This window comes from Corapipo altera, unplaced genomic scaffold, assembly GCF_003945725.1.
Source record: "Corapipo altera isolate COAL_440 unplaced genomic scaffold, ASM394572v1 301, whole genome shotgun sequence".
In the NCBI taxonomy this organism is placed as follows: domain Eukaryota; kingdom Metazoa; phylum Chordata; class Aves; order Passeriformes; family Pipridae; genus Corapipo; species Corapipo altera.
In genome coordinates, this window is record NW_020884926.1 from 1,413,515 (window position 1) to 1,433,816 (window position 20,302).

Consider the following 20,302-nt stretch of genomic DNA (forward strand, 5'->3'; position numbering starts at 1 on the left):
CTGTGCTGGCCCAGGAAAACACCTTTACAGCAGCAACACTCATGTGCACATCGTGAACCTCCCGTGGTTACAAAGAGCAGGAAAACGAGGAGTGGGAGATGCTCTGTCCTGCCAGAACTCCCTGGGGTGAGAGCACTGAGTGCTGCTCTGCTCTCCAAGCCATCCCCAGCTGCCCTGCTGTGGCTCTCCAGCACCATCCAGGAATGTGTGGCATTGTCCCCAGCCCCTGTGGAAGTGGCCCCTTCATTTACCACTCAGGATCAGGTGCTTGGTCAGAGCTGCCCCTGCTGTGCCTTCACCCGGTGAGAGCTGCAGGGGGAGCACAGGGGGCTCAGGAGTCGATCCTTCCATAGGAAGAAAACACTGTGGGCAGAGAGGAAGGTCAGTCAGCACCAAGGCAATGCTCAGCAGTGCCCTTCCTGCCAAAGGAGGTCTGGGTTGTTTAGGATTAGGAGCTCTCTGGGTCCCTTTATCCTGTGTCTCTTTGTTATTATACAGCATGGTAAGAGAAATCACAGGTATCTGAGAGATTTTTCCACACAGGCCTGATTTTTTTGGATACCAGGATTCCTGGCAAAGTTGGCAGCAACTTTAACTAGTGTCAGCTTTCCCTGGGGAGGAACCACACGTATTCCACTCGAGCTTCTGAGCTTGGTCAGCCCAGTAAACCCTGAGGCTGCACAAGTGCCTGAGGTCCTCAGGGATGTGCCTTTTCCTGGGAGCATCCCTATTTTCCTGGCTCTCCACTGTGATACAACAGGCCACAACCTTCCCAGGTAAGTTTTTGAGGTACTTACTTCTCTCTCTCAGCCCCTGCCCAAAGCTGCGGTACACGTGGAGCAGGGCCCAGAACAGGACAGATTTGATGGCAACAGAAATGCAGGAGCCAGTAATGAAAGCAGCCTCCAGAGTGTAGGAATTCCCTTTGCCCCACTCCCTTATCACCTGCAGGAAAAGGGAGACATAAAGCAATCAACACCCAAAACCTGGAAGCCACAAGATCCAATGGAGCACTGAATTTCTGAAAGAAGTGGAATTTGGGGGAAGAAAAATCCCAAACTGGTCGCTTTTAAACTTAATTTCCTGTTTAGATGATGGAGGGTAAAGTGTCCTGCTGTGCTGTGCCAGATCAAACAGGCCTGGAGTAATGGGAAGGGCCTGGTTTGCCTGCACACTGTGAAAAACAGAACCCCAAGGATGGGGGTGGCTGCAGCCCTGGGACTTTTATTGGTGTCTGGAGACTGTGGATGTGGAGCAGGAGAAACCCTGGCCACTGTCAGCATTCCAGCCCTTCCCATGGTGAACAGTCTGCTCTGCCCTTGCCCTTCTCTCTCCCTGCTCCTTTCACATCTTGTGGGAGGTGCTGGAGCCCCACAGGGAAAGGCTTTATCACAAAATAACACCCAGCACTGGACTTGGGTGGGCTTGTTTTGGCTACATCAGGATCAACAGCTGGGGGTGCTGCCTAAGAAATCCTTTAAAACATAACAGCTGAGGCCCTGGTCAAATGCTCTGGCACCACTTGAGACCTCGTGAAGGAAGGGAGGCATTTTTGAGGAGCTCTGTGTCTTGTACTGGAAGATTGTGTTGCATTTTTCCCTAATTATTCTGGACACTTTGCCAGAGACTTCCAGAGCCTCTCCCTGTGACTGAGGAGATCCAGTTCAAGATCAAGCTGAAATGGTTCCTGTCCTGAAAAATGGATCCTGAAGAGGCAGGATGTGCCTGCTGCTCTCTTTAGATCCAACAGGAGGATGTTTTGGGCCCGAGGATCCAGCAGGGAAGAGGAGCCCTCCAGCCTTGCTGTTCCCAACCAGGTGAGTTTGCTGCGTTACCGTGTACAGCAGGTAGATGAGATACACCACTTCAGGGACATTCTGGATCAGAAAAATCCACACCAGGGGTTTCAGCTCTTTCAAAATCTGTAAAATAAGACAAGACACACATACAGCTCTATAACTCATTGTTATATACTCTGTAAAAGCTACAAACAGCTGATTTTTCAGTGGCATTTCAAGTGTTGGTCAGGCTGAGTTCTCAGCTGTAACTTTGCCCTCCCAGGTGGTTTTTTTTTAAGCAGGAAATACAGTCCCTGCTTTCCACTGAGCTGGGCCAGGAGTGATGGTGTTTTTCTTTGGGTATGCTCAGGTTTTTCTCTAAAACAAAGGAATGTTAACAGCCTGAAAGCTCCCTGTGGCTTTTTTCCCTACCTTTGTTTCAGGGCAGTGCAGGCACTGAGGACTGAAATGTCCCAGTAAAACGTGGGAGAAGCAACAGGATTTCACTGTCAGAATTCTGTTTCCCAATTCACCTTGGGACTTGGGAAAGAGGGAAGGGACTTCCAGCCAGTCATGTAAAGACATGAGGCCACCTAACTGGAGCAACTCTTCCTTTTCTTACAAGGACAGAGCCTCTTTTAGTGCCTAAAGGCAACTCCAGGAGCAGCAAAGAACTTGTAATCTGTGGGCAGCAACTGCCCAGATGAACTTTGTTTCTGATGGTGAGGGGAAAGTAGCTGAAAGGTATTTTACATTTTTAATCCCATCAGGAAATCAGGCATCACTCTGATTAGGAGAAAGGTGATTCTGTGTTACCTGAGTTACCAAAGTGTTTTAAAAGCACAGTGCTTGGTGCTGCCTCCATTTTTAGCAAGGAAAGCCATCAAAACAATTGGAAAGCTGTATTTCAGCTGCCAGGAATTCATGTGAATGTCAAAGCAAACAGCCAAGGAGCCTAAAAAAACATTCACCCCCCAAAAAAACCCCTTAAACTCCTTCCTGGTCATAAAAGACTCACATATCTGATGTACTTTGGCCCCGATTCTGCAATCACTCTTGGAACAGTCTCAAGATTTCAGAGGAGGTTCAGTCTAACTGACGTGAAAAATGACATTTCAAGTTCACAAATCCTCATTTTAACCTGGACACTATCCCTGAATTTTGAAGAAGCTGCCCCCATAAAGGACCACCCAACCTTTTTGGTGTGGTTTCCTAAGGATTTGAGGCCTGTGAAGTCTCTCTGTGTCTCTATAACCCCAGTAATTTGGAGGACTGTTCCCAGTTTCACCCAGCCTTGTCAGAGAGGTTCAAACACGGAAGTGTGATCCTACAGGTTTCACTTAAGTAGGTGATCAAGGACTGAGAACAAAACTGTGTCCCTCAGACAGAATGAATGATGATGTGACTGTTTCACCCTCTCAGGTGAGGCACAGATTTAGAAGTGTTGTTGGGGCTCTGGTTTTCTCCATCCTGGCTCCCTTCCCTTGGCAGAGGGGTGTGGAAGGGGGTGGCTGTGGCTCCCCAGGCTGGGGGGAGTACTCAAGGTGAGACCCTGCAGGCTCAGGGGTTGTTTCCCTGGGTCTCAGTTGAACACTCACTGCGATGATGCCGATGGTGACCTTCAGGCAGCCCCACAGGGCCCCCGTGGCTGAGATGATGTTGTGCAGCAGGGTGATCTTGTGCAGGCTGATCAGCAGGATACACAGGCAGAGCTGGAAGGGGCAGAGATGGGGAAAAATCATGGCTTTGAGACCCTGCAGCCACTGAAAAAAACACCTGGGACAAATTCCCAGCAGCAGAAAGTCAGGCAAAATCTTTCCTTATGGAATGGGAAACCAGGACAGAGGAACTCCCCTGTGTGCCATGATACCAACAACAAAGATAAAGCATAAGGTAACACAGTGGTAAAGAATGAAGGGTAGTGGACAGAAGTGCAGACTTGGTGAACAAACTTGGGGTTCACTTCTCATGTCTATAACTCCAGTTGTTACCTCACCCCACTGCCCTGTGGGGCAGGTTCCCCTCTCCCACCCCAGGATCACTTCCCCAAGGGTAGGACACAGCTGGGATGTTGTGCAGGAATAACTTTTCCTATTTTAGGAGGCTTTGGGTGGGTTGGAGCTTCTGGATGTAACTTTTTATGGAGAAACTTCCCAAAAGTAAGTTTCACTCTCCTTTAGTGCAGGACAGTGATAAAACGTGTTGATTCATTTTTATGGATTTTACCTGGGATTCCCTATAGAAACCTGGAGATATGACCATTATTATAAGGTAAGACAGAGGCAAGATTGCTCTGGGGAGTTAATAATTAGCTCAGCTTGTCCAGTTTATTACTAATAAGAGGGGAAAAAAAAGGGAAGGTGGGGGGGCAGAGCTGTTTACCTGTGCCTGGAGATCAAAAGTGAGCATGGAGAAGCAGAGGTTGAGCATGAAGTACTGGGACTGAAGGCTCTCCAGGGCACCCCCCACCCGGAATGCCATCATGCTCTGGCTCTGGATGAGGATGATGGCACAGATCACATCGAAGGAGCCAACCAGCAGGATCAGCACAAAGCGGGCCTGGGGGGACAGAGACAGGGCTGTGACTGCCCAGGGCAAAACAGGGACAGGGGGTGACCTGGGATCTTCTGACTGGGAATAAAGGAGTGAAGGAGTAAGGAAACCAGGCTGCCAGACTGGTTCTAGGCCTCCTGTTGGCATAAACCAACCGGGGGAACCTTCCCCCCTGATTCCAGAGGGTTATTCCCAATAACCTGTTAAATTCCAGGAGACACGGGTTTTGTCTGGGCTGTATTTACCTTGCTGGCATTCACACTAAACCTCTGCTGCTTTAAAGGTGGCTGAAGTGGCAAAACACCCTTCACAGTTGCACTGATATGAGAATATTTACACTAGAAATGATTCCTGCTCAGGAAGCAGGAGTTACAGTAATTCAAGTTACTGTTAAGACTGGTAAAAAAGCCAGTCCTTAATAGTTCTCTTCACATCTTCCACAGCAGGCTTTACTTTGAGGTTCTTGTTTAATATATAAGCTGATGACTTGGCTGCACATTTTAAAGGAACCTGCACCCCTTTGATGCCTGTTCTTTATTGACCCAAACAACCAACCCAATTTGCTGCAGATAAGCCTGTTTAATGATATGTACAATTGATAGATAAACTAAATTGGAAAATTCTCCTCGGCTCCAGCTTCCTAATTTGGTTGCCACCTCTCCTATTGAAGAATAATTTTTTGGGTGACTTCACAGCAAGGAACTTCCTTCTCCCATTTGTGATAAAAATATGATTAAAAAGGAAGGACTTCTGGGAAGCACAGCAAGGGGAAGTTTAACTACAGATCTCAGTAAGGCCCAGAATACAGTCTTTGTATCACATTTAATTGCTATGAATGCAAACAAGATAACATGTGGCAGGTTATCTTCTGGCAGTATCTTCCCCCAGCCTGTTGTATCTTTGTTTCCCTGCAGCAGGTTCCCATAAATCCCATAAAAACACAAGGATGTGTTTATGGAGCTGTGTCCTTGCCTATGGACTGGAGATTCCAGTTCTATCCACAGGTTAAATGTATGTGACTTTAGGCCACATGTGAAGCAGAGCAGGTGAAGTGAAGGGTGTTTTCTGCAGTATCCTTTGATATTTATGTTACTTCCAGATTAAACCCAGGGAAGAGCTCAGAGGAGCAGACCTGCAGCTGTGGACGTGCACACTCTGTTGTTCAACAGGAATTAACTCAGATTAACTGACATTTCTGTCAGCAGTGCCCTCACCACAGACATCCTGCCTTTCTACGGGTTTTCACACCCAACACGAGGGGAAAGGAAAAATGAATGGAAACCAGGAGAGACTGACCAGGAGCTTTGGCTTTTGCTCAGCGGGGAGGACAGTGAAGTTGGTGATGGAGCGCAGCATCACGAGCAGGATGGAGAGCACGAAGACGATGAGCTCCTGGCGGTTCTCCTGCAGGATCCCCCGGCTCACATAGTACACACAGAACACTGGGGGGACAAGGCAAGGGCAGTGCCAGGTGAGGACACACTGAACACCAGGCAAAATTTCCCAATGTGCTGGATCTGGGTGCCAAAAACCTGAGCAGAACCACAGAGCTGAGGCTGCTCGGCCCGGAGCGCCTTTGCTCCTACCAAGGAGCCTGAACTAGAAACTTAAAACACTCTCCCCAGGAAATTAAATAATTAGTTAGACTTTTAAATTCCTTGTGAAGTAACTCTGCAAATAGCAGTGTATCAGCCACCCAAACTGGCAGCTGGGCTGTGTTAATCTACAAGCACTACATTGATTATGTCCAACTGAATATTTGAATTAAATGAAGCAGCACCATTTTTATTAAAGAACTGAAATGACATCATCTTCCCAGGGAGAGTAATTCAGGTGACTAACAAGCAGTTTACTACTCACACACACCCTCCCCCCTCTAAAGTGTTGTCTGGTTTGTGCGTTGAGCTGAACTTGGACAGACTGGATTCAGTTTACTTTTACTGTGGAAATTTTGAAACACCCCACCCTGCAAAATAACTGAGTTCTGCTTTTATAAAACACATCAACCCCCCCAGTCACCTGTCACCATGAACTCTGTGCTGTTCTGGCAAAGCTTAAATAAGGAAAAGGCTTTGTTCTTTTATAGGATGCTCCTGCAAACACTGGGTTGTTCTTCCCACAGCCAAAGTAACAATAGGGTTTTTTTTCCAGAGTGCTGCTTCCTGGATTCCACACGTAAAATCCCCCCCACTTTTGCAAGGCTGGGACATGGGGACAAAGTGCTGTCCAGGTCTTCAAAGGAACACGGTAACTTGAGTGTCTAAACAAACCTTCAGTGACTGAGCTTCCTTTTCCACTGCTCTTAACAGGGACTGAGAGAGCAGAAAATGATTGGCAAATTACAGAGTGAATCACGGGATTTTTTGGACATGCTCTTGACCTCAGGAAGACCTCAAAGACTTAAGGCAGCATTTCCTTGTTTTGCAAATTCAGCTGCTCAATCAGAAGAAATTTTGCACAAATAATTTGAAAATAAGCTCTGATTATCAAGATTTTTGCAGAGGTGGCATATGCACATTTCTGAAATACAGGACACCCCCTTGGTTTTGGGGATGAATTCTCAACAGATTAAATCCCCAGCCCCCCTTAAATTAAATATCTAATTGTAAACCCAAGAGATTGTTACAGCCAGGGCATCTATTTTTCTTTAAAGAAACACCTGTCCTGTCAGTCTTTGTCTACCACACAGAAAACATGGTTTGGGGGAAAAAGAGATGGGCAAGTGTGGCTTCAACTTCCCAGGTCTGTGACTGATTCAATATGCAGGTTCTTCAGGCTGTTCTAACATTGCAGCTTTGTGAGCCCTGTGTGAAGAGCTGCTCATTAAATCAGAGGTTTGGAATTAAAGCATTGTTGGGATTTGTCTAATTATAGAATCTGGAACAAAGCTATTGTCTTTGTTCCCTCTGGGTGAGAGCTGGAAGGCAAGGACTGTGTTACACCCACAATCTCTCCTTTTTCACACTGTTTTGGCAGCTAAGACCTGCTAAAGCCACTTCCTGAAATAGTTTATTATTTTCATGGTAATTTCTATTTGAGACAAATGGACCCAAGAATACAAAAATAAGTTTCTGTTGAAGCTCTCATTGGAAATATCCAAGGAAGTTTGGATCTTCCAGTGGGGGAAAAATATTCAACAAAAAAGAGATTTTTTTTTTTTAAAAATGAGGTTCTTATTTTAATAAAATGCTTCAGCTGAGGCAACATCCTTGCAGGAACTTAGCACAGAGAGATGACTTCACATTTTCTTGTTTGAGATCAGACATTAAAATGGGAACTGGAAGCTTTTCTGGCACAGCTGAACATTCAGCACCTCTCACATAAGAAACTTCAGTTGCTGCTTAATTATACTTTGGGGGAAAAAATATTTTTGTTTCAAAATCCCAAGAGTTTCTTACCAACTCCAACCAACTGGATAAAGGAAATGGTGAAATCCTCCTCGGTCTGCCGGACCAGTGTCTCTATGGTGAGTCCTATGACACTCAGCAGAGACAAAATAGTGACACAGAAGTAGATCTTCACAGGGAATGAGAGCTCTGAACATGGCTTTATCTGGAAAGGAAGAACATTTCTGAACACATATGCAGAATAAACTCGTTGCTGTTCCTAAAAAAAAAAAACACATTAGGGCAAGTTGGGTAAATGAGGCAGTGCAGGGTTTTCCCTTGGGAAAAGGAAGAGAAACCCACCAACTGAACTGAAATTCCAAAATTGCTGAGGAAGGGAGAAGTCTAACTTTATTGCATAATTAATCTCAGCCTAGACTGCCCTGGTTTATACCTCCAGCCTTTCTGCCTCACAGAGGTCATGGCATTATAATCCCATCTCCTGGCCTGGAGATTGTCAGTGCCCACATGTACCCCTGGCAGAGCATGGGGGTGTCCAGCAGGCAACACATTCCCAGACTTTCAGTTTTAGAGAACTGTAAATACAGGGTCGGGGTTGTCAGTGAGGTGAGGTCCTTATTTTCTTTCACTGAAATACTTCAGGTGAAGCAACATCCTTGCAGGAACTCAACACAGAGAGATGACTCTGCTCCCATCCCTGCTCCAGGGACAGGACCTGAGGGAACGGCTGGAGCTGTGGCAGGGCAGGGTTAGGTTGGATCTCAGGAGAAAAGGTTCTTCCCCCAGAGGGTGGTTGGGCACTGGAACAGGCTTCCCATGGAATGGTCACTTCCCATGGAACAGTCACTTCCCAAGGAATGGTCACTTCCCAAGGCTGCCAGAACTCAAGGAGCATTTGGACAATGCTCTGAGGGACAGGGTGGGATTGTTGGGGTGTCCTGGGCAGGGCCAGGGGTTGGACTGGCTGATCCCTGGGGGTCCCTTCCAACCCAGGACATTCCATAATTCTGTCACTCTCTATCAGGATGCTCGTTCTGCGACAAGCCTTGGAGGGCAGACACCTGAACTCCCCGGTCCACCTTAATATGGGCACGGATTCGAGGCACTTTTTCCCATTCCCGTTCCATTTCCCATTCCTCCCAGGCAAGGTAACAACGTGGACACAGGGACCCTGTAATCCCCGGGAGGGACGGAGGGACCCTGCTATCCCCGGGAGGGATGGAGGGACCCTGTTATCCCCGGGAGGGATGGAGGGACCCTGTTATCCCCGGGAGGGATGGAGGGACCCTGTTATCCCCGGGAGGGACACAAGGGACCCTGTTATCCCCGGGAGGGACGGAGGGACCCTGCAATCCCCGGGAGGGACGGAGGGACCCTGTTATCCCCGGGAGGGACCCTGTATCTCCGGGAGGGACGGACTCCGCGGAGATGGCAGTGAGAAGGGCGGGAGAGGCAGCCGGGGCTGGGCCGAGCCGCGGGAGGAGAGGGGGTGTGGGTACTCACGGGCCCGCAGGGCGTGGGGATGAGCTGCCGGTGTCGCGGGGTGAGGTTGGGCAGGCTGGGCAGGCTCGGCCCCGCCGGGCCCGCGGCGCCGCTGCGGGGACACAACGGGACGGTCACGGGGCCGCACCACGCACCCGCGGGGGGAGGGGGGCCGCCCGCGCCCTCCCCAACCCCCGGCACTGCCCCGCCGTGGGCAGCGCGGCGGGGACCCCCCCGCGCCGCGCGTGGTGCCGCCCGTACCTGCCGTCCATGGCCGCGGCCGCGCTCCCGCCCCGCTCTGCCGGGACCTACATGGCTGCGGAGGGGCCCCCGCAGCGCTTCCGGGGGACACCCCGCACGTCACTTCCCCGGCACGGCCGGGGAGGGCTCCCGAGGGTCCCGAGGGGCGTCCCCGCCCCGTCCGCCCCCGCGGGCCATGGAGGGCTCGGCGCGGCGGGGGCTCGGCGCGGTTCTCGCTGTGCGTGTCCCCCGTGACCCCCCGCCCCGCTCCTTTGGGTCGTTTCCTCGTGGGTTCGGTAAAATGGCCTCCCCCGAACGGCCGCGGTGACAAAGGGGCGAGCCCGGGGCGCTTCTCCGCCCCGAGGGGCCGGTGCCCGGTGCAGCCCCGGCGGGGCGGTGCGGGGCCGGACCCGCCTCCCCGCCCGGCGCTCCGGGCGCGGCACGGGAAGGGATGGGATGGGTGGTGGCCGCATCCCGGGAGCCGCATCCCCCGGGGAGCCGCATCCCGGGTTTGCCGGAGCCACGGGAGCGGCGGCGGCGTGCGGGGAGCCCGCAGGTGCCGGGCGGGATGCGCTGAGGGAGGGAGGGAGGGAGGGAGGGCAGAGCGGGCGCTGACGGAGAGCAGCATCCCCGGCCGGCCCTGGGAAGGGGGATGTGGGTGCTGGAGGTCTCTGGAAAGCCCTTGGGCCCGGAGGGGCGGGCGGGAAGGCCGCGGTGCAGCTCCTGTGCCGGGGATGCTCGGGATGCTCCGAGCCCTGCCCGGGATGCTCCGAGCCCTGCCCGGGGACTGGAAGGCGAGCGGGAATCGCCTGCGTGGGGCTGGTTCGGAATGGGCAGGGAAGGCTCTAGGAGTGGGTGACCAGAAACAGCCTTGGAATGCGAGAAAAGTCTTGAAGCTATTTCAATCTTTCGGCATCCTCTCTGTGTGGGAGCTGTTAATAGTTTTGGTATTGTGCTCACAGCCTGTGTTTATCGTTGCAATGTAGTGAAGCTGTTAATAGCCACAACTTGCTGAATTCTGCGCTGTTTGCTGTGCTGGGGGCAATGTTTGGGTGACCTCTTGTGTAACAGATGAAGGGTCACGGACACAAGCCTCTGTTTTTTCACTGTCATATTGGCCTTAAGCACTTGCAGCATAATTGAGCTTTAGTTTTTCTTGAGTAAAGCTGACTTCAGAGAGTTCTTTGTGGATGTGCCTTCCACCTTGACACAACGTTGTTACTGGCAGGGTAGTTAAAGGTTGGAGGAGATACAAGGAAAAGGCAGTGCATGGTGCTGGTTCTTTGGAGCTGGACGATTGAGGCTTTGTGTGTAATCCAAGAGAAACAACTGCCAACCACTGCCACGTTTTCAGCTGTTGGTAAACATCAGCTGCTGGCTGGCCTTGAGGGAGGAAGGCTGAATTAGTTCCAGATGGAGAACTCTTTCAGCCCATTTAGGCTTTCCAGATGATTTAAGCCGGCAGGTCAGTAATTTAGGGGAGTAGTTCTGTTCTTATTTGCTGTTCTGCTTCCTGCCCTGTGTGGAATCAGCGATATCAAACCTGATATCCCAGCGCTGCTGAGGGTGGGAGTTTCACGGTGCTTGATTGCTTTTGGTTTTAATTGACTTGTATAAACAGAAAATATACTGAAAAAGCTGGGCTAACTAACTATTTTGAATGTAGAGGGGCATTTTTTTAAGACCTGAAAAAGGAGGAGGAGCCAAGAATCCATTTTTCTTACCAAATTCTCTTGGAGAATGTGTCTCCTCCTTCAAAGTTTTGTGTTGAACCTGGTTAACACAAACATGGGGTTTAACACGAGGGTGTTGGAGGGTCTCATAGCTTGGTTTGCTGCTGTCATGATTTCCTGGGAAAATGGAAAGAGATAAAGGCACGGGGATGGAAATCTTCAGTGCTTGGCTGTAACAACAGAACCAGAGAATGTGAGGAATGGAAAATTTCACTGTAAAGCAGCTGCTCTGTAGGATATCGAGACTGACAGGAGATATTTAACTCTGTAGTACCTCTTTATGATTCATTTGAGATGCCACATTGGGCAAAAAAAAACCCTGAAGAAAAGAATGTGTCCTGTTCACCTGTTCACATGCTCCCAGAATCAGGGCAGGTGCAGTAGCTCTTGGTACAACTCTTGTATTTCTCTTGCCACTGAATGTTGGTTGTGCTGCTGTTGTTTGATGCACTGTAGTATTATAATCTCATTTCAGATGGCTTTTCCAAGATGTCCAGTAATTAACTTCCCCCACAAGAATCCCTTTTTAAGGCTCATTGTCTTGTCTGTCCACCAAATGTGCTTCTGGAGACAAGCATTTAAAATGTAATTTCCCCAAGTGCTTGTTCACTGAGGAACAAAAGAGCTCCAGTCCCTCAATTCATCTGCATCTGATTCATCCAATTTTCACTTGCTCGTAAGACAAAGGCTGCAGAAATAAAAGGGATAAATTCAAAGTGTGTTTTGATGTTGCAGATCAGCTGCTCAGGTGCAGTTTTTTTGTTTCTCAACACAGACTTTGAACCCCTGAGTGGCACTGGCTGACCCTGCCTGGCTGGGGAGGGATGAAGGTCACAGGGGGGGTTTTGGTGCTCTCTGGACTCTGCAACTGTAACTTGCCACATTTTGTGCCATCTGTAAAAGGAGAAAGCTCTAGCTGCAAACGATTCAATGCCTTTTTTTCTGTCAGATCTAATAAAAAAGGCTTTAAGAATTATTGCAAGTACTGATATTGAATTGCAAGGTACAGCAGTTCTGCGTGGCAAAATAAGTGATGTTGCATTATTTACAAGTAATTAAATAGAGAACAAGTCTGTTTGGAAAGCTCTTGGACATATTTTCCTATTTTGTTCACCTAGGAATTCACATTTACCAGGATAATTGTGTTTGTGATTACTGGGAGTTGCAGTCCTTGATTATTGATTGCTTATTTGACTCAGGTTGATAACAGATTAATTAGTACTAAGGGTACAGGCTCCTGCCTGGATTTGCTGGGTTGGGAATATTTTTCTGCGGAGTGGTTAAAGAAGACCTTAGACTGAGATCAAAGACACTGGAGAATCAGGAAGAGGAGTTAGTTATAAGTGGAAAGGCTGTGTTGATGTGCTTTAAAGGAGAAAGAACTTAAACCCACATGAAGTCTGGGGTGTGTGTGTGTACGTGCTATTTTAGAATTAAAAAAACCTCCCTTAGATAAATTCTTGGTGCCTTATCTTGGTATCACGATATGAGGAGTTCAAAATCCAGTCTTGCAAGACTACACAAGTCTTTTTCTCTTTGACAAAGTGCAGGAGAAATGTGGTATCTTTGCTGCATTAGGGATTTAAAATGTCATTCAGAGCATACACGCTTTTTCCTTCTCTCCCTCTTAGGCAGAGAACATGGAACAGGCCACATGAAGAAGCGCGCGGAGTTTATTTTTGTGCAAGATGTTCTTTGGAGGACCAAGTGCAGGTCCTTTCCAGGCCATGGGAGATGAAGCATTAATCACATGATATTTTTGTTAAGTCAAGTGCTGTGCTAAGTCAATGTTGATTCGTGCTGAGGACAAACATTAATTCCTTAAAGTCACCATGTCGACCGTGGCAAGCGCTCAGACTCCGGAGGCACCGAGTCCTTCGCCCCTGGAAGAAAAGCCAAAGGGAAAATCCCTGTTCCACCTGGGCTCCCTCTTTGCTCACAGGAGTGAGAAGTTTGTGATAGCTCGCAGCGACAGCGTGCCGGAGGAGAACGTCCTCAAAATCACCATCACGGAGACCACGGTCATCGAGTCCGACCTGGGCATCTGGAACTCCCACGCTCTCATCTACCTCACCTTGTGGTTCTTCTTCAGCTTTTGCACTCTTTTTCTTAACAAATACATCCTCTCCTTGCTGGAAGGAGAGCCCAGCATGTTAGGTACACCTTTCCTTTGCACTCGAATGCCAGGAAGATATTTATGTAAGATTTATTTGAGTGGAGCAGGCTCCACAGGCACGAGGATTGTTGGGATCCTGGGCAGGGCCAGGAGGTGATGATCCTTGTGGGTCCCTTCCAGCTCAGGATATTCTATGATTTGACAGTACCAGATCCTCTTGTATGAAGCTGAGGGACAAAGTGGTTCAACTGAAGTGAAAAAGGCCTGGCTGGGAGATGTGGGGAGAGATCTTGGGGCTGGGAACTCGTGAGCTGTGATTATGTTCTTTGAAGGAATTTCTGACACTGTTCTGTCCTCCACTTGCTGAAAGATGAAACTTTGGTCATAGATAAAAGTCCTACAGGAGTTTGTCTGACAAATTTTCTGAGGTTGCTTGATTTGTTGTGTCCCACCACCTTCTGACTGATTTTTTTCCCCCCTCTCATCCTCTTTAGGTGCTGTTCAAATGCTTTCAACCACCTTCATTGGCTGTATAAAAATGTTTGTTCCCTGCTGTTTGTACCAGCACAAGACCCGCATCTCTTACCCCCCCAATTTCATCATGATAATGCTCTTTGTTGGATTGATGAGGTAAATGGGTAAATATTTCCTGCACTGTAGTTGCTAAAATTTCCTATACTAATATTTGTGATTTTTTTTTTTCTGAACAGGAGCTGTATTTTCATGGCTCTCTGCCTTTTTATTCTTGATTAAAAAGTGTTTGGAGAATTTCCCCCCACCCACAAAAATCACATTTTTGGCTCCCTTGGCCTCCCACCACATTTACCTTCTTTCAGAACACACTTCTTTCAGAACACACTTTTCTTCCCATTTACTTTCTTCCCCCTTCTCTTTTGAGGCTGATGTTTGTTTAGTGCACTGGTATTTACCAGCCTTTTGCCTCAAAAGTGATCCAGGCTATTAATATTTATCTTTCAAAAGTCAATATTTGCTGTGTGCTGGGGTACTATCAGTTTGTGGTCTAGGAGAGAATAAGAATAAATTATTTTATTTCCTTTACACCGCAAAACTGATAAAGAATAATCAAATAAGTGACAAATTAGATTAATTTAAGGATTTACACGATGGTAAATATGCAGCATATCTAATTTACACTAAAGATGGATAATTGCAGATAAAATTTCCGTGGTGAATTACTGTTTATCAGCAGATTTTTACTTTTTCTACTGAGCCTAATTGAAAACTTTAGAATTATAGTGCAATTCTTTCTATGCTGGGTGTCTGAGGAGCTCTTAAAGCATTATTTTATTTCCTGCTTCGCTTCTTCTGACGTTCTAATTAATTTCTTAGGGTTTTTTTTTTTTCTTCATTTCTTCTCCTGTTCCTCTCCTGCAGGTTTGCAACAGTTGTCCTGGGCCTTGTGAGCTTGAAGAACGTGGCAGTTTCCTTTGCAGAAACGGTGAAAAGCTCTGCTCCCATTTTCACTGTCATCATGTCTCGGATGATTTTGGGGGAATACACTGGTGAGCACTTCACTGTTGCAATGGGATTTAGTTACTCTGATTTATTTTTTTTTTGGCCACAGAGAAGGAAAGCTCACCAGAATATAAGAAATGCAGCTGGAAGAATCATTCTGAGCTCAATAAGCAGAGTATATGGGAGTAAAAAAGGGTTTGTTTTAATGCGGTGTTAGGTAATTTTTCTGTCAAGAAAACATTATTATGCCCTTAAATAACTGAAGTTCAGCATGTTAATTGTTTTAAAGACAATTTAAAATTCTTGAATTTCTTCACTCTGATTTAAAAACAACCACCAAAAAAAGGCCCCAGCCAACTGGCTCACCAGGGTGTGATTTCACTGTGACTCCAGTGCAACCTCTTGCTGTTTGCTTGGAGAGGTTTTGCTTGTTCCCAGCTGTCAGTCAGAGGGGTGGCACAGTTCAGGGGGCTTTGAGGCTGGAATAAGGCACAGGAAGGAGAGTAATTCAGTCACAGAGTGAACAGAGAGAGCAGAACTTTCTTCTGGCATTTGGTGAAAAACATGAAACCAAGACAGTCTCCAGGGCATTTTTCTTCCCAGAGGAGATATTTTATCACTGAGTTTATTTCCATGTTGTTTTCAAGACTCTCCTGCTGTTGTCTGAGGTACCTCTCTGCTTTTAAATCCTTTCACATGACAGTTGTTCCTTCCTTCAGCTAAAGGCAGTAGTACCTGCCTATCAAGAGTACCTGACATGCTGGAAATGCAGGAATTAAGCTGAGTTTTCCCCTTTTCCTTTGCAGGATTGCTGGTGAACCTCTCCCTCATCCCTGTGATGGGAGGGCTGGCTCTGTGTACAGCCACTGAAATCAGCTTCAACATTCTGGGGTTCTCAGCAGCTTTATCCACCAATATCATGGACTGGTAAGGGATAAGGAGAGTCATGTGTGTGGAATAAAGGGATTTTCTTTAGTGTTTCTTGTAGTTAGTTCTGTACACTGCATTTAAATGTTGGTATTTAAAATGCATTTTTAACAGGTGATACAATTTCTCTCTCATATCCACGAGCAATAATGAGATTAAATAGTATAATCCCATTAGTTAAAAAAGACCAAACCCCTTTCTTTAGTTGTACAAAATGCATTTCCCCACCTGAAGGAAAAAACTGTCATTATAAGGGATTGATTGATTTTTTTTCCTAACTAAAATCCAGGTAAATGGTGATTTTTTTCAATTTTTTTTTTTTTTCCAGTTTGCAAAACGTCTTTTCCAAAAAACTTCTCAGTGGAGATAAATACAGATTTTCGTAAGTATTAAAAATATTTCAGGTTTGATTATGGATGGAGTTTGGGCTGCATGTATTTATGATTGTATTGCACCAGACTGTTTAAAGACAGCCTTAAATAAAATCATTTTATTGGGGAAAGGAAACTCCCACTGCAGCTGGAGTTTCATAATCAGCTACAACTCCCAGCATAACTCCCAAAAAATTACATTTTCACAGAAACCAGTCCTTATTCTGCAATCAGAAACCATCCCTTAATATTATTAGGCATGCAGAAAACAACTCCAGAACTAAACTGATGTTTTAACTACGAAACATAAACCAGGAGTAAAGTGCTAAAAAAACACCTTTATATATATATACATGTTTTACCATGGGATAAAATGCAGGTTTTGGTCTTGAAAATATATGCCCTCTCAGCCAGCACAAAAGGCAAACCCCTCTCTTTGCTTTGAAGAAGGAAGCTTTTAATCATTTTAATTAGTGGTTTTTTCTCCTTTGTAGAGCCCCAGAGCTTCAGTTCTACACGAGTGCTGCTGCAGTGGTTATGCTTATTCCAGCTTGGATCTTTTTCATGGTAATTTGAATTCACCTTTTGCAAGGGATTGGGGGAGTAAAAAAGAGAAGATTTTCAATGAATAATGTAATGCAGACATGAGTTGATTCAAAATGCCTGAGTTTATCTCAGGATTTTTGAGCCAAATGTTGTCCAAGTGCATTTGAAGTTTTAGATAAAGACTTGAAAACAAAATCTTACATATTTGTTGGCTTTTTGTCGATATTCACATGGTGTACAGGAACATTAACTCTTTGAAAATAAAATTAAGCTAAAGTGAGTGTAATACAGCAGGTTGAATATGTATCCTTTAAATTGTGGCATTTCATTGCTGTGCATCAGTGTTCAAAAAAGCAAACAGGCCGAACACACTGGGAAGTTCAGTCAGATGAGAGCTGCTTTTCTGATATATTTTAGGGGAAAATTTATATTATCCTTTTTGTATGTTTTAGGTTTTGTTTTGCTGAAGTTTAAATGTAAAACTCTTCAAATTTCTTTTTTTTTTTTTTTTTTTGCCGTTTAGGATGTTCCTGTGATTGGGAAAAGTGGGAGAAGCTTCAGCTACAACCAGGATATTGTCATACTTCTCTTGATAGATGGAGTCTTGTTCCACCTCCAAAGTGTTACAGCCTATGCCTTGATGGGAAAAATTTCTCCTGTGACTTTCAGGTAAAACTATCAGGAGCACCATTTCACATCCTTTTCTCCTTGCTCAGTATTTCTGCTTGAGAATACTAAGCAGGAGAGGGTGTGCAAAGAATCGAAGGAGGTAAATCATGGAACGGTTGGGGTTGGAATTGGAGTTTGAGTTGGTGTTTGAAAAGAAAGGAAAACAGAGGTTGTGTGTGGGATCTGACAAAGGGGTTTTTTTTCTAACCTTGGTTTTTAATTACCTTGCAGTGTTGCCAGCACTGTGAAACACGCCCTGTCCATCTGGCTCAGCATCATCGTGTTTGGGAACAAGATCACCAGTCTCTCGGCCATCGGCACCGTCCTGGTGACCATCGGGGTCCTGCTCTACAACAAGGCAAAGCAGCATCAGCAGGAGACCCTGCACAGCCTGGCCACCCCCCCCCAGCCCACACAGGGTCCCACTGAGGACACAGAGCCACTGATTCCCAAGGATTTGGAACCCTATGATTAATATGGCCATTTGTTCTTCAGATCGAGTGCAACTCAAAGGAACTCATCCCAAAGGGGGTTGTTGCTCCAGCTGCTGATGCTGTTGGGTTCCTTGGAGTTCAGGTCAAGCCCAGGACCTGGAAGGATCCAGCAAGCCTTGCTCCCCTTGATCCCGGGACCTTCAGCAGGAAGGACCTGGGGAGGATCCAGTAAGCCTTGATGTACTGACCAACTGATACCCCAGCCAGGACCTGGTGTCCTGGACCGTGCTAAACGTGGGCTTTAGTGTCTCTCCTTGACTGCAAATAATGACCAAGCCTGTATTAGTGAAAGAACTTCAGTGGCTCGTGGGAAAGCAATTCCTGCCTCCCTCCCCATCAAAGTAATGTGAAATCGTGGGCCCCTCGCTGTGTTCTGCTGGCAGTGGGGTGGAATTGGGGCGTAACTGAAATTCCCGGTTGTTACTCCACATTTCCTGCATTTTGGGCACCAAAACCTGCCAGAGCTCAAGGAGCGTTTGGACAACGCTCTCAGGGACAGGGCGGGATTTTGGGGTGTCCTGTGCAGGGCCAGGAGTTGGACTGATGATCCTTTCCAGCTCAGGATATTCTGTGATTCGAAGAGGGAACCCCCCTCTCTCCCCACAAACAACTTATTCTGGTGTCTGTTTAATTGGAGCAAACTCTGGGAATGGGTCTGTGCCCCAGAGCAGTGATGAGCAGCTATTTCCAACAACAAATCTACGGATGAAAACTGATTTTTCTCCTAAAATTTCATTCTGATCACACATTGACAAAACTGAAATGCAAGTATTCACACACACGTACGTGGAGTGGTGAATTAAATACTTGCACTTGCTTAGAGGTAAAAAACACTGAAAACTTCGATGATAAAGGAAGCAGGAGCTCCGTATTTCTCTAAGGAACCATTTTAATTTCTTGCATTTTATTATGCATTTCTGTTATGAGGAAATAAGTGGGTGGTTTTTTGTATTATTTCTAAGAGCGCAACAAAACGCTGCCTTTTAGAAACTCAGGGTTATGATTCTGACCTGTGTGTAAAGTATTTGTGTAATTTCTGATTATGTAAATAATCTGAGGTATCTGTGACAGATGGAACAGAGGTCACTGAAGGGAGGAACATTAACCATAAACTGAGGCAAATCTTTATTTCTGCTGCTCTTAAGTTGTTTTTTTTAAAGGAGATTCTGTTTTGTGGTAGGTCAAAGATTAAATCTTAACTTTCCTTTTCCAAATTCTCAAGACTAGTAATTAGTTTTGGCAAAAAAAGCACAACTAGCTACAAAAGCATTCAAATGGACTTTTTGGGAACATAATTAACAGTTCAAATGAGTGGATTTTAATAATTGCCACTCTTCTGGAAGACTGTAGCATGGATATAGTGGTAAAAATAATTGCTAATAGGAAGTTTCCAGTAGAGTTCCTATGAAATTTAGGCTCATGGTTACATTTCCACTTGTGAGGAATTCCAGAGAGAGCAAAGATGTGTCCAAGAGCCTCTCTGGAGCAGCTGTCCCTGTTTCAGTAGTTTGTGCTTGTTTGGTGCCAATGCTCACTTCAGTTTGCATTCCCATACCTGACTGGTTGCCTGGGGCATATTCCCCTAAAAATGCCAGTTTTTCCTCATTCTGTATGTGATGTGTCTGTGGTATTTTGTTTCTTTTGTACTCTTGTCACTTTTATAAAAGCTGTGGACTGTGGTATGGAGCTCTGTGGGGTTTTTTTTTGTTTGTTTGTTTTCTGCCAAATACACTGAGATTTTTGAAAGTATAACTACCAAAAAAAAAAAAAAAAAGTGTGGTTTGCATTGTATTTCTGCTTCTGCAGACAGAAATCGCAGCTCTGTTCTCCTCTAAATCCCACCACCACCTGCTTGAGCTTCATTTTAAACCTCAGCTTTTCCTAGTGCTGAAAAAACTTTTGAGTGACCCAAACCCAGCCCTGGGAGGATTTTGGAACTTGTCATTTTAACGCCTGAGTGGCAGCACAACAATCCTGTTCTCCTTGGGGTTTGTTGACCTTGGGTGCCTTTCTCTGCCCTCTGTTTTTATTAGATTAAACAAACCCACCTCTCGACTGCCTGCTTTTAAGGCCTTTCCTTCCTCCACAGTCATACCAGTAAATCTCCTTTGCTGGCTGTGTAAACAAGGAGCATTTTTTTTCTCTTTGTTAAGAATCCACGGCGAGTGTCGGCCCCCGGTTTGTGATGGCAGCAGTTCCATTTCTGCCGGAAAAAATCTTCTTTTGGGACATTTTTAGGGTTTCTTTCACTTCATTTCTCACGGCCACACCCAGGCAGCGATGAGGACGAGGGTTATTTGCTTTACGTCTGTCAAATACAGAGGAACAGCACCCTGAATGTGAATTCCTTTAAACGTGAATTTAAATTTAAACGTAACTGTAAGGTGTTACTGTGTCCCAAATGTCACCGTTTCCCAGCCGAAGCGAGGGATTCATAATTAAGGGGGGGCACATAATGAGTTTCCCTGCGCTGCCTTCAGCCCATTCCTGTGGCTCCCCCTCAGGAACTCCCCTATTTAGAACCGCTGCGTTTGCGCTCAGTTCACGTCGCTTCTCCCTCACGCTGCATC

The 20,302-nt window shown here is 46.4% G+C and overlaps 2 protein-coding genes and 1 long non-coding RNA gene across 9 annotated transcripts in view; 2 read left to right on the plus strand and 1 right to left on the minus strand.

Annotated features, from left to right (window-relative positions):
* Positions 1-9,594, minus strand: part of LOC113954102 — a 10,028-nt gene extending 434 nt beyond the window's left edge. The window contains exons 1-9 of one of the 3 annotated variants that reach the window (XR_003530105.1): positions 9,422-9,594; positions 9,182-9,272; positions 7,730-7,883; positions 5,628-5,773; positions 4,161-4,337; positions 3,377-3,490; positions 1,836-1,922; positions 798-945; positions 23-363 (exon numbers count right to left, since the gene is read on the minus strand). Coding sequence is in view for 2 of the 3 variants with exons in the window: in XM_027658041.1 (XP_027513842.1) it covers positions 332-363; positions 798-945; positions 1,836-1,922; positions 3,377-3,490; positions 4,161-4,337; positions 5,628-5,773; positions 7,730-7,883; positions 9,182-9,272; positions 9,422-9,432 (960 nt within the window). In the remaining variant the exon portion in view is untranslated. Of the gene's footprint in view, positions 364-797; positions 946-1,835; positions 1,923-3,376; positions 3,491-4,160; positions 4,338-5,627; positions 5,774-7,729; positions 7,884-9,181; positions 9,273-9,421 lie in introns of all 3 variants that reach the window. The other 2 variants (XM_027658041.1, XM_027658042.1) reach the window with 2 other exon arrangements.
* LOC113954103 lies at positions 332-7,438 on the plus strand. The gene is made up of 4 exons (XR_003530106.1): positions 332-776; positions 1,625-1,817; positions 5,537-5,802; positions 6,483-7,438. It is a non-coding gene; the product is annotated as an uncharacterized LOC113954103 (long non-coding RNA).
* Positions 9,091-19,487, plus strand: LOC113954100 (solute carrier family 35 member E2A-like). Of its 5 annotated transcripts, none has more exons than XM_027658039.1 (9): positions 9,091-9,112; positions 12,765-13,290; positions 13,744-13,879; positions 14,645-14,772; positions 15,532-15,652; positions 15,981-16,034; positions 16,518-16,590; positions 17,093-17,238; positions 17,470-17,713. In XM_027658039.1, the coding sequence occupies exons 2-9, from the start codon at positions 12,966-12,968 to the stop codon at positions 17,711-17,713; spliced, it is 1,227 nt and encodes a 408-aa protein (XP_027513840.1). In that variant the 5' UTR covers positions 9,091-9,112; positions 12,765-12,965. The 5 variants fall into 5 exon arrangements, with proteins under 5 accessions (XP_027513840.1, XP_027513839.1, XP_027513835.1 ...); XM_027658038.1 differs by lacking the exon at positions 9,091-9,112 and adding an exon at positions 9,535-9,638; XM_027658034.1 differs by lacking the exon at positions 9,091-9,112 and adding an exon at positions 9,592-9,696 and having other exon boundaries at positions 17,470-19,487.
* Positions 19,488-20,302: the final 815 nt, after the last annotated feature.

Bases quoted from the DNA above. Each gene is read 5' to 3' on its own strand.
- LOC113954100 (XM_027658039.1), top strand. From the start codon at position 12,966: ATGTCGACCGTGGCAAGCGCTCAGACTCCGGAGGCACCGAGTCCTTCG. The intron at 13,291-13,743 runs GTACACCTTTCC...CATCCTCTTTAG, and splicing joins AGGAGAGCCCAGCATGTTAG to GTGCTGTTCAAATGCTTTCA. The intron at 17,239-17,469 runs GTAAAACTATCA...ATTACCTTGCAG, and splicing joins ATTTCTCCTGTGACTTTCAG to TGTTGCCAGCACTGTGAAAC.